Here is a 12,094-nt window from a genome sequence, read left to right as displayed (position 1 = left end):
GACACAAACCTCTAGAATGTTCCTATTATAATCATTTGCTTCCTGTATTGTGGATTGAATTTGGACTTCACCATAGGAGCAACTCTATAGCAAAGGATACAAATCTTACAACCCTATCATATGCTAAGTGAGGGTGAACAAGGATGTTCTTTTTGATGAGATGGCAGCCTAATATGCTAATGTAACGGATAATATTGGGGCTAATGTTGGTAGTAGGAAATGCAAGGTGCCTAAAGGATTATCTAATTAAAGATTTGTTGATAATCCATGGAGTGATAGGTTGGAAAGTGTAGGCACTTTGATCATGAGGTCCAAATCATTGGATTTGTGGCCTGACCTTTATATAGTTTGTGTTGTTTGCTTATTGAATTATTATGTGAACAGAAGAGGTGAAGGAGTCAAAAATGGTGAAGGAGTCAAAAATATTGCACACAAACAAAAAGTCTGTGTAGTGAACTCTTGCATCCGAAGTCTGCAGAACCGGCCTTCACACGAATGTCGCAATACGTTGCGAGGTACATATCATTAACGTGTTTCCTAATCTACCTTCTGTCAGCTAATCAAGCATATCAATGTCGATTCGCCCACAGCAGTCACTGCGTTTGAACCCATCGGCTTTTGCCTGCAGTTCCTCGGTTAATTTACACAAGAGTAACCTAGATATACATGATCTCTGGTTTTCCAATTTTTGCCTTGCTAATACATCTGTTAATGAGCAGGCTTGGTGAGGTGGAACACTCTTAGCTTGTCGAACCTTGCACACTCACATTACCGTAGACATGGATGATTCTGTTGGGGAGAGTGTTAGTCTCTCCCAGCTAGCTTGTTCACGATGTAGTAAACCTGCTGTGCTACAGTATGTATCCACACCATTTCTTTGTTTTGTTCTTATTCTCTCTAAGTCTGGTGTGAGCGTACCCCACATCGGAGAAAACTGCATGGTTGTATCTAATACAGTTTTTTAGACCAATTTTGGTCCTATTGTCTGCACACATTAGCATCTATGCTTTCAAAGGGCTGATTCAATTTAACATGCTTTGCAGGTGTCCAAAGTGTGTCCAATTGAAACTTCCCCGTGTTAATGCCACATTTTGGTATGTGATCTCTCCATTTATCTACAGACTTTTGTATTTTTTCCTCTAATGCAATTCTTAATCTTCTGTTTTTATTGCTTAAGTAAACAAAAACATGCTCATACCATTCAGACAACCAGGAAGAGACTAGGCTATAATTTCCCAACACTGTTCATAGCATTGAAGCATTGCCTACTTCTAATTCAGCTTACAGAGTCTTGGCTTAACCATCCTTTTATTTCCAAATAAGCACAAGCACGGAGAGAGAAATATATTGTTTATCTACATCAGACTGTGACAAAAAATGCTAAAATGTAAGCAAATAGGTGAACTGTAGTATGAGCTGGTAGCATTTCTTTCAAATTCTGATCTCCTGTGTAGGCTGCTATTTTAAGTACAATAACATAATCTCTGTCTCAGGCCATGCCATTAATCTCTCCTCTTTAAAGAACCTTGTGGGAGCTGCTCTATGCTTCTCAATAATGGGTGGAAATGGCGATGGATATGTATCATTGATGTGATTTGTGAGGGGGATGAGGCGTTGAGATGTGCTACGTCTTCTAGCTCTATCCAAAAGAGTCCCATGAACTGACATGTGACGTGTTCTGGAGTTCTGTTGAGGGGTATGGCACTTGAAGAAATCCGTCTCCTGGCTTTGAATGGATCGTGTGCTAGAGCGTGTCCAAGGCCTCTATGATCAATGTAGTTCATCACCTTTGACAGAGGAAAAGAGATTAAAATCTTTTCTATTTTTTATAATATATTGGGTACTGACATCTGTAACGGTCCTCTGTCTCTGGCTCTAGGTCATACGTATAGCTGGCATATTTCTTACCTGGGAGGTATGGCACTTTGACATAGTATTACAGCCTCAGCTTGACGACGCTGGTATTGCGATAGGGAGTGCGTGAAGGGCGACATAGAAGTTTAGAACCCACAATACCATCAGTACCCCGCATGATCTTGTCGTCGCTGCCATCGTCGTTGACATAGTCCCCATCAGTACCTCGTCGTCGACATCATCATCACCGACATAGACCCATCAATAACCAGTACTGAGCATCAGTGGCATTGGTACCCATTAGCATCAGCATCTCAACATCCAGTCATTGCATGAGCATTTGTGCAAGAATAAAGAAAGTACTTTCTCTGGCAATAGAGCAAGGGGGCCCTTGAGGATTGGGACCCGACATCCGTGTGTCGTCTCTTTTCTCTCTCTTGTCTCTCTTTCTTTCAGTTCAATTCAGTCTTTCAAGTGAAGTAAAGTGTTCCTTGTGTTTGTGCGGAGTACTAGATCCGAGCTAAATCCTTAAACACTTTCGCTGCATCTGACAATAGCTGTACATATTGTTGAATAGCCCTTGAACTGGGAGGGGCGCACGAGAAAGGAATTATCGTGCTACATAAGATAGAGGAGAAGGCAAGCTTGGCATTAAAGCTGTGATCACGTGCACCCACTACTCACACACATAGTAGTTCACAATGAGTTAAAATCAGCCTTCTCTTCTTCTCTAATCGATTTTGGGCGCCCCAAATGCTCATGTGTCCTTGCAGATGACTCTAGAGGTGCCAAGTGTCCACTTTGCCCATTTGGTTTAAATTCCTAGTACCCACCAATGTATGAAGTCTTCGCGAGGGGCCTAAATGACTTGATCTGAGCCTAGCCACCCTTTTACAAGTCAGATTTCAGTGCGGATCGGCCCAACCATCTCGTGGGTGCTTGGCCTTCAATTCGGCGGTTGAAACTCTCGGCCAACAACCCTTTCACACTGGCTATCCAATGTTCGAGCATTTGTGATTTCAAAAAGGTCTCAAAATTTAAATAGAAATCAAGGGAAGGAAACCAACAAATAAGGTCAGTGTTTGTCATAGTCTTGTGACATACCCCGCTCTTGAAATCGCAAACGTCCTCGATTACATGTCTAGTATACATGCCACAGATGATTTAGTGTGATTAACACCCTTTTATCATCGCATGTATCCGCAAGAAAGATTATGAAACATAGATACAAATGACTTAATGAAACCTTCGTACTTTTGCCATTTTTATCTATCATAGAAGACCTTTAATACTTGTCAAACAATGTACACCTCTATTGCATTGAATATGTATGTACATGTAAAGTGCTAGCTCCAGCGTCACCCCTCTTTTGAGCACATTGAGTTGGGGCATACGTGGGTTGTAAACCAAAGGCTTGAAGGTAAAGCTGCAATATATTTGCTGACTTTATAGTTCACTCTCTTCCCTCCACTTTGCATCCATGGATGGATAGTTTTTGAACTTCACCAAATATAGTCTTGCAACTTTTCCCTTGACTTTTCTTTTCTTATGTGCCAAAATCTGCTCAGGTACCAAGATCTCATCAAGTTCCTCAACTTTAGGTTGATATCTTCCGACACATCACCCACAAAAGGTCTTAGAAGACTAACGTGAAACACATTATGAATCTTCCAACTGTTAGGAAATTTCAGCCTATACGCAACATCGTTGATCTTGTCAAGTACTTGAAAGGCCCATAGTACGCATGCTGAGCTTTGGAAACAACCTTTCCCTGCCCTTCATCTTCTTTAATCTTGCCTTTTCAAATCGCAAAAGAACCAATCGCCGGTGAAAACAAGAGTTCATGGTCGTGACGACTAGTAGCCCTTTTCGTCTTTGCCTGATTCTTCTCCAAGGCAAGCTTAATTTTCTTATATATTTCATCCATATTTTCTACATATCGATCTGATTCAAAAATCTTATCCTTTGTGTGCAAATTGGGAGGATCCTTTTTGTCACCTTCAACAATTGTAAAGGGTGTGTTGCTTGTTGATGAATGCGCCGTATTGTTGTTTGCATACTCAAGCATGGGCAAATACTGTTTATCTGCTAGGTCCTCCTCCTCCATCCACTTCGTATCAAATGCAGAAAAGTTCTTGAACTTAACCAAGAACCGCCTTCGGACTTTACCTTTCTTCGTATTGTTATGTGCCAAAATCTGTTCAGGAACAAGGATCTCCTCGTTTTCTTCCACTTCGGGTTGCTCATGAGGCTCCCCATCATCAGGCACATCACCCTTAACAGGTTTCAAGAGACTCACATGCAATGCATTGTGAATCCTCCAAGTATCTGGCAGTTTCAATCGGAAGGAGACATCATTTATCTTTTCAGTTATCTGGAAAGGTCCGTAGTATCGCATACTAAGCTTTGGAAAAAGCCTCTCCTTTCCCTTTTTCTTTCTTAGGCGTGCCTTCTCAAAAGTAAGAGCACCCAATCATCCTCCTTCAATTTCAAGTCGCGACGATGGCGATCCGTTGCCTTTTTCTGTCGTTCTTGAGACTCCTGCAAAGTCTCGCGAACCTTGGCAAAAGCCGTATCCAAATCTCGCGAATATTCATCCGCTTCCAATATCTAATCTTTCGTGCTCAGGAAGGATGGAACCCTTGCAGCACTTTCAACAATCTCACATGACGTATTTCCCGTCAAAGAGTGTATCGTGTTATTGTAGGCAAATTCCACCAAAGGTAAGTTCTTTTCCCATTGAGTCTTCTGATCCGAGATACAAATCTAAAATCACTGAATTGGCAATCTCAAATTGCCCGTCAGTCTGCAAGTGGAACGATGACGAGAACTGCAACTGCGTGCCAATGTTCTCCCAAATTGCCTTCCAAAACAAACTTATAAATCTGGGGCCTCTGTCGGAGACAATCGTCTCAGATGCGCCATGTAATCAGAAAATCATCGTGATCATTCTATGTTCTCGGGAGATAAAAAATGAAATCCATTTCAATACTTTTCCAGGGGCGGGTGGGTATGGGTAAAGGCGTTAACAATCCCTGTGCCTTATGCCTGTCAAAATTGACCTTCTGGCATACTAAGCAACTGCGCACAAACTCTTCCACATCCTTTTTTAGTCTCGGCCCAAAGAAGTATCTCTCTACCCCCTTCATGGTGGTAGCAATGCCGCGGTGACTCGTAAAAGGTGGACAGTGGCATTCAGTCATAACCTTTTCCCTCAACGGTTGTGTAACGCACAACATAGTCTTTTTCATCAAGTAGCCTTCCCGAAGGGAGTATCCAGCTACTGTCTCCCCATCTCGTATCCGTGTGAAAATATCTGCAAAATCTGTATCTGTGGCATACTGATCGACCATATCCTCGAAGCTCCTATGATGTATCGCGGAAATAGCCAGAACCAACGGTTTCCGAGACAAAGCATCTGCCACCACATTCTTCTGTCCCTGCACATGGACAATCTGGAAGTGGAACTGTGACAAGATGTTTGCCCACCGCATCTGCTTTTCCGAAAGCTGCTTCTGTGACAAGAAGTAGCGCAAACTCTGATGGTCTGTAAAGACAGTAAAATCCGCTCCGAGTAGGTAATGCCGCCACTGAGTAAGAGCATGGATAACCGCCAATAGCTCTTTCTCATAAATCTGTGCTGTCATCTCCGGCCTAGAGAACAAACGGCTCTCGTAAGCTATGACATGGCCTTCTTGCATCAAGACTGTACCCAGACTACGACCACAAGCATCACAATATACTTCAAATGACTTTTGCAAGTCCGGCAAAGTCAAAATAGGTCCCGTAGTCAATTTCTCTTTCAATGTCCGAAAGACAGTCACCTCTGTGGGTCCCCATGGAAAAGGTACTCCTTTCTGTGTCAAGGTATGCAAAGGGGAAGCAACCTCTGCAAACTTTCGTATGAACCGCCTGTAGTACAAACATAGTCCCTAGAAGCTTCTAACTTCATGGACAATCGGGCCAATCACGGATAGTCTCTATCTTGGCCGGGTCCATTTGCACTCCTGCTGCTGACAAAATGTGTCCCAAAGTGTATCTTTGGTAGGAAAAATTCACTTTTCTTTGCATTAATCACTAACGTGTGATCTCGTAATGCCTGAAAGACTTGAAGCAGATGATCTCTGTGTTCTGCCTCATTCTTGGAGAAAACAATGATGTCGTCAAAGAAAGTGCCAACAAATGGCCTCTACTCTCAAAAAATCCTGTCCATCATCTGGTTAAATGTCGCAGGAGCATTGGTTAAGCCAAAAGGCATCACCAAAAACTCAAATAACCCAAAAGTCGTCCGAAAAGCTGTCTTGTAGACATCTGTCGGCGCTATCCTGATCTGATGATATCCACTCTTCAAGTCAATCCTGCTAAAGCACGAGGATCCCTGTAACCTGTCGAGTATATCATCGATCCTAGGAATCGGAAATCTGTTCTTGATGGTGATTTCGTTGAGAGTGCTATAATCGATGCACATTCTCCAAGATCCGTCTTTCTTCAAAACCAACAACACTGGAGAGCAATACGGTGAAGTACTAGGCTGGACAAGACCCTTTTCCAAGAGGTCTTTCACTGGGTTCATAATCTTTTCATTCTGTACTCGGCTCACACAGTAAGGTGGCCGATTCGGTGGCGTGCTTCCAGGTATCAGATCAATGGTTTGATCTTTAGGCCCTCTGAAAAGCAATCGGCATGAGTGTGGAGAAAAATCTTGGCGTTCTTTTGATCAGGTCAAAACATATTCAACCTTTATCCATCGTTTAGTTCTCTCCCAAAAGAATGAGTCAGAAACTGAAGTTCATCAAGTACAATCTCTAAGCCCTTCATTTATCAAAGTCGCTTTCTCGGCCTGGTAGTCAACCACGGCGTAGTTCTTGTGGTACCAAGGGATCCTGAGTAGAACGTCACTCGCGTGCCCTGAACACCCTGTCATTGCAAACAAAGTTTGCCAATGCTCGGTGTAATGGCAACATCCCATCCGGGTGCCAGTCGAACTACCTTCGCCTGTGGCGTCAGTCTGTCGGGCCGCCAATTCCAAGTGAAAAGAAGTTGGCCTTGGCTCCTTCAAAAGAGCTTCCTGATCCTTCACTTTGCCCCAAAAGCGGCAAAGTTTGTACTTTCATTCATTAGATTCGGTGCAAGTCCCACGCCATGTGGTACCAGTTCTGTTTTTCTATCTGCCTTTTCTGCCACGTTCCTCAGCTGCTCTCGAACTCTCAGGCTTGTCGTTGTTCTTATCATTCTGTTCTTTCTGTGCCTTTTTAGGGCACTTCGTGGAGATATGTCCATGTTCCCCGCATCCAAAGCACTTCCCCTCTCTAATGAAGCGAGCTCTCTCCTCAGGAGTAAGCTTGGGTTGTGCATCCTTTTTCTCTGGGTTGCTCTTTTTCTTTCTACTTTCATTCCCAGAAGTCTGTTCGGCTCGTTGTGTCATGGCCTCATTTGTGGGGTAGGTCAAACTGCCAGAGTGAATGGCAAAGCCCCGCTTCGCATGACTCATCAACTCCTAAATAGAAGCTGACTTCTATTCCAAGCAGTGATCTCGGATCTCTATAGGTAGACCCAAGGTAAACCGCTCAATTTGTTCTCTGAGCGAGATCTTCTTGAATGAAGAGGCAAGAGCTCCAGAATCTTTCACAATAAGCATTGATTGTATCTTTCTTGGTCATCTGAAGATGGCTCCAAGCAGCTCATATATCTCGTTCATATTCTTGCGTCAACCAAGAAGAAATAAAAATCTTCTTAAATTTCAACCATTTAACTGGCGCAGTCTTGTTTTAAAGAAGCGTGGACCACCAAGTATGAGCATTCCTCTTGAAGTAAGAGGCAGCTCTCCGAATCTTGGAGTGCTCTGAATAGCGTCCTCCCGCGAAAGCGATGTCAAACTGATGTATAAAAGACAAAGCCTTTGAAGCATCTGAGTATCCTGAAAAAGTATCAAACTTGATCGAGTGGCCACCTTAAACTCTCGGACTTTCTTGCTTTTATCTTCGAGAAAGTCGTACTGGTTAGCTTTGTAAAAATTCTTCTTGTTCGCATAAAACTTTCTGTCATCGGAATCTGAGCTGTCTGTAGATGAGTCCTCAGTAGAACTGTCAGTCTCTGGGCGAGATGTAGCCTTCTTTGCCTTTTTCTTGCCCTTTCCGAAGCTTTGTGTCTTGCTTCGCTTTTTGCTTTTTCTGTCTTCTTCGCTCCAGTCTGAAGAGCTAGAAGAACTGTCAGAAGAAGAAGAAGAACTGAGTAAGCCTTCAAACTTGACACGCTTCTTCTGTTTCTTTGCCTTGTCAAAAGTTGAATGACGACCCAAATAACCTGGAAAGTCAGTGCTTTTCTTTTGCTTTTTGCCGTGCTTTTTGGCTTTCTTTTGCGCGTCAAAAAGCTGAGCAATCCGTGCATCAACCACGTTCTCCAGTTCCTTCTCCGTATATTTTCTTGGAGGCAGAAGGTTTCTTGAGAGCGGGTTTCGGGAGTGGTGTTGTGGTTCTCTGCCACTCCGTCTGTACCACTTCCAAAGAGGTCTGGTTCATATATTTTGCCATCTTCGGGTCCTTGGCAAAATCGAGCATCATCTTTGTTGCATCGCCGATCAACTGGCGACGCTCCATCTCTCGCCACTCCGCCCGAGTAGGCCAAGGCGGGCCATACTCTCTACCGGAATCTTCGTTGTGATCCCTGCCCGCATCTCCAGATGTAGAGGGAGTCGACTGATCCTTGCGTGAAGCCATAGGTGCCGCGGAAAAAAAAAATGGGGATCGGATTTCCGGTAGAAGAGAAATCGGCCGTGCTCTGATACCACTGTAACAAACTTGGACACTCCAAGTCAAGAATCAACCGCGACAACACCAAATAACCACTTCAAAACAATTCACATATCACAATAGATTTGCACTAGCCCAGCGGAGTTCCGTGCCTAGAGATATTGGCCCCAAAGACTGGCGCCCCTTTCGGTATTTCTTTTTGTATTAATCAATCGTCAAAGTACAAGAGAGTGGCTCGGGGTTCACTCTCAGACTCTGCGTCCAGATGCCCTGAGAAGTGAGGCCCTCACCACTAATTTAAAGGTTACAAGGGATGCCCAAAAGCAGAGCCCCAAAAGCTTCAAATCAAAAGCAATTGCTCTCTCTCTCTCACAGAGAGTCAAAAAGCAAAATTTGTGCCGCTCATCATTTTCCAAATTTTATTTATTTATTTATTTTTTGAATATTCTCCGTGATTTTCGAAAATTAGGGTTTTTGGCAAAAATTAGGGTTTGCAGGAATTTTAGGGTTTCTGTTGTCCGTAGCCACGTCATCACTTTGTGACAGTGCCCTGCACCAAAACTGGAGTTTATGTCGAATCACTAACTAATGCATCATGCTTACGTTGTCGGACATGTGGACACTGCTTTTTTTGATGCGTTCTTAAGCAAATAAAGCATAATTTTTGACTTTTTGCACGTCGAAAGTCGGATTCTGATAGTTGCTTCCTGACCACGTTGGTCATGAACCGGATCTATTCCTACAACCGAATTGTTTTGGGCATGTTGGACCTCTTTGGTCATAACTGGTGGGTCGACAACCCCTTAGGTTGCAAGCAAGTGGGAAGTTGATTCTGGTAACGTTTTGTAAATTAATTGTGTGAGGTTTTCCACTTGCGTAGCCAATATTTGGACCCGTACAGCTAACTTGCGAAATTGGTCATCAAAAGTTTGCCAATCCTGTCGAGTGACAAACTGCCTGGCATCCGGCAAGTTACTGTCATCCTCTAGAATATGAAACACACTCTGAGGAAGAGGAGATAGACTGCCGGGGTATGCATTATCTGTCCCTGTTGCCACGTGAGTACTCTTTGTGAGAGTATCCGGCCACACGACATCCACAGGTGGGGCCGATTCCAGGTATTCGAAGTCAAACATATGTTGAGCATCAATTTCCGTACTCATGGCGAAATGCGTTGTACGAAATAAAGAGAAAACAATACCTTGGAGTACCGAAAAATTTGTAGTTGTACCGATGCAAAAACTCGTAGCAGAGGCCGGTGATGAACCGTGCTAATTCCGTCGGCGATCGTAAAGAAGGTGAATTCCAAGCAGCGGTAGAATTCGCGAAGGGTTGAAATTACCGAGGAACTTCAAATTGCTGACACAATTGAAGGTGTCAAGAATTTCAAGCGTCCCAAATAACTTGCTTGCATCTATTGGCATCCGGCAAGTTGCAAGTCGCCAATGGAGACGTGACGAACGATAATGCAAACTTTCGTCGGCAAATTGGGATCCTTAATTTCTGGTTTTCAGAACCTGCGGAGCTCTGAAAATGGCTAAAATTTGCTGACGCCAAATCGTATATGCCGGGAAATAATCTGCGTATGCCGCTTGTATGGGGTGTATGCCGGGGTGGGCATGCACCCTATCTCAAAGTATTTGCCCAAGGCCAAAAGGCCTTAGGGCAATATAGTGTGAAAGGTCGCAGTTTTTTGGCGATGGCGCTTGTTGCTGCGCCGCCATGAGAGTCCAAGGGGGAAGTAGCTCGCGGTGTTGCGTTTTTACGCCCGCCACAGGGTCGGGATATCGCCCTCTCCGCCTTGCGCTCCCGTAGCTCCAAAGCTCCGGGTTTTAAGCAGTTCGACTCTCCACTCCCTTCCCCGCAAGAGGCGCTGCCCACGGTCCTTCTTCCCTGGCTTAGAGCGGCATCACACGAGCAGCAGACCTCGGCCTTGCCTTGCCCGCCTGAGTAGAACTCTCCTCCACGCCTCATGCACATGCAAAAGCTAAAAATGGGTGGCTCTGATACCAGTGTAAGAACTAGGGGAGCTAGACCATAGGATCCTCCTCCCAACCCCCCATTATATAGGCGGGCTCCTAGCCCCTTGCCCTAGACGGATCCCCTGTCCACACTGTCTAGCCCGGCCCCTGGCCGAAGTCCATGACCGCCCTAGCCCTTAGGTTTGATCCTTGTCCTGACATAAAGCCTTGGGAGCATCTCGACATCCTGAAAAGGATTCACACGTTATTGACTGTCCGCCCTCCTTAAACTCCTTGGTCTTTTTGCCCTTCTCCTCGAGAAAATCATATTGGTTGGCTTTGTAAAAGTGTTTCTTTTTTTAATAGAACATGTGGTCATCGGAGTCCGGACTCTCAGAAGAGGATGAATCCTCATCAAAACTATCATGAATGTCAAGATTTTCGGTATGATCTGCTCTTCTTTGCCTTCTTCTTGTCCTTTCCAAATCTTTGATTCTTTCTTCGTTTCTTGCCCTTTCTACCCTCTTCGCTCCAATCGGAAGAGGAAGAGCTATCCGAATTGTTAGAAAAGGATGTGTCACAAACTGATGATGTGGCATGTCCATAAATTGTCCCAACCTATAGGGCACCTGCTGACAAGGCCGTAGGGACACTAGAATTTATAAAAAGAAAAGTGCTAACTGGCTATACGGATCGCCCTGATTTGTGTTGACAGGTTGTCCGGGCTGTCGGAAATTGCGTTGGCTGTGTTGATGTGGCAGACGGTACGGATTTCTGCGTTTTGCGTTGACAGCTGCTGACGAACAGGCTGTACGAAATTTCATAATTTGCGTGCAAAGCTTTTTGGGCCAGTAGCTTTTGAGTTTGAAGCTTTTGGACTAATTGCTTTTGGGGCTCTGCTTTTGGCATCCCTTGTAAATTTATAAGAGCCCTTGGGGCCTCACTCTGCAGAGCATCTGGACGTAGAGTCTGAGAGCAGAGGTCCCTTGGGAGTTGTACTTTGCAATGATTAATGATAAAGAAATACCGAAAGGGGTGCCAGACTTTGGGGCCAATACCTCTGGGCACGGAACTCCGCTGGGCCGTGTCGACTCTCTCTCTCTCTCTCTCTCTCTCTCTCTCTCTCTTTCTCTATTAAAGTTCAATGATTTTGAAGTTTTTGTTCGTGTGTTGCTATTCATTCTTACTTGGAGTGTCCAAGCTTGTTAGGGTGGTATCAAAGTTCAGAAAGTGTCATGGGACATGGACACCACGTGCCAATGGAAAAGAACAGACTGAACAACTTTAAGCACTTCAAATAACAACTGAACTGAAATAGATGCACGACACGAGACGGGGAGTGGCAGAATTCCACCCCAAGAGAGCACTGGCCCCAAACCTTGGCATCCCTTTCGGTATTTCTTTATATTACTTGAACTTTGTACGATGCCGGTACTCCACCCTTTGCACCTTCGTACTGAAGCTAAAGGCCCTTGGCCTAGAAAAGCAGTTACATGAAAAGCAGTCAAACTCAAAAGCAAATGGCCCAAA

The 12,094-nt window shown here is 44.4% G+C and overlaps 1 protein-coding gene across 2 annotated transcripts in view; it reads left to right on the top strand.

The window, feature by feature from the left end:
- The first annotated feature begins 359 nt into the window (after positions 1-359).
- MAP1A (methionine aminopeptidase 1A) overlaps positions 360-12,094 on the top strand; it is a 44,491-nt gene continuing 32,756 nt past the window's right edge. Inside the window, exons 1-3 of one of the 2 annotated variants that reach the window (XM_086502331.1) lie at positions 360-515; positions 720-856; positions 1,044-1,094. In XM_086502331.1, the coding sequence (XP_086358457.1) occupies positions 780-856; positions 1,044-1,094 (128 nt within the window). In that variant the 5' untranslated portion in view covers positions 360-515; positions 720-779. The remainder of the gene's footprint in view (positions 516-719; positions 857-1,043; positions 1,095-12,094) is intronic. The other variant, XM_086502332.1, reaches the window with a different exon arrangement.

The sequence above is a fragment of the Adiantum capillus-veneris genome, chromosome 26 (assembly GCF_014529385.1).
Source record: "Adiantum capillus-veneris isolate H3 chromosome 26, ASM1452938v2, whole genome shotgun sequence".
NCBI lineage: Eukaryota > Viridiplantae > Streptophyta > Polypodiopsida > Polypodiales > Pteridaceae > Adiantum > Adiantum capillus-veneris.
This window is presented reverse-complemented; position numbering and strand designations above follow the sequence as displayed.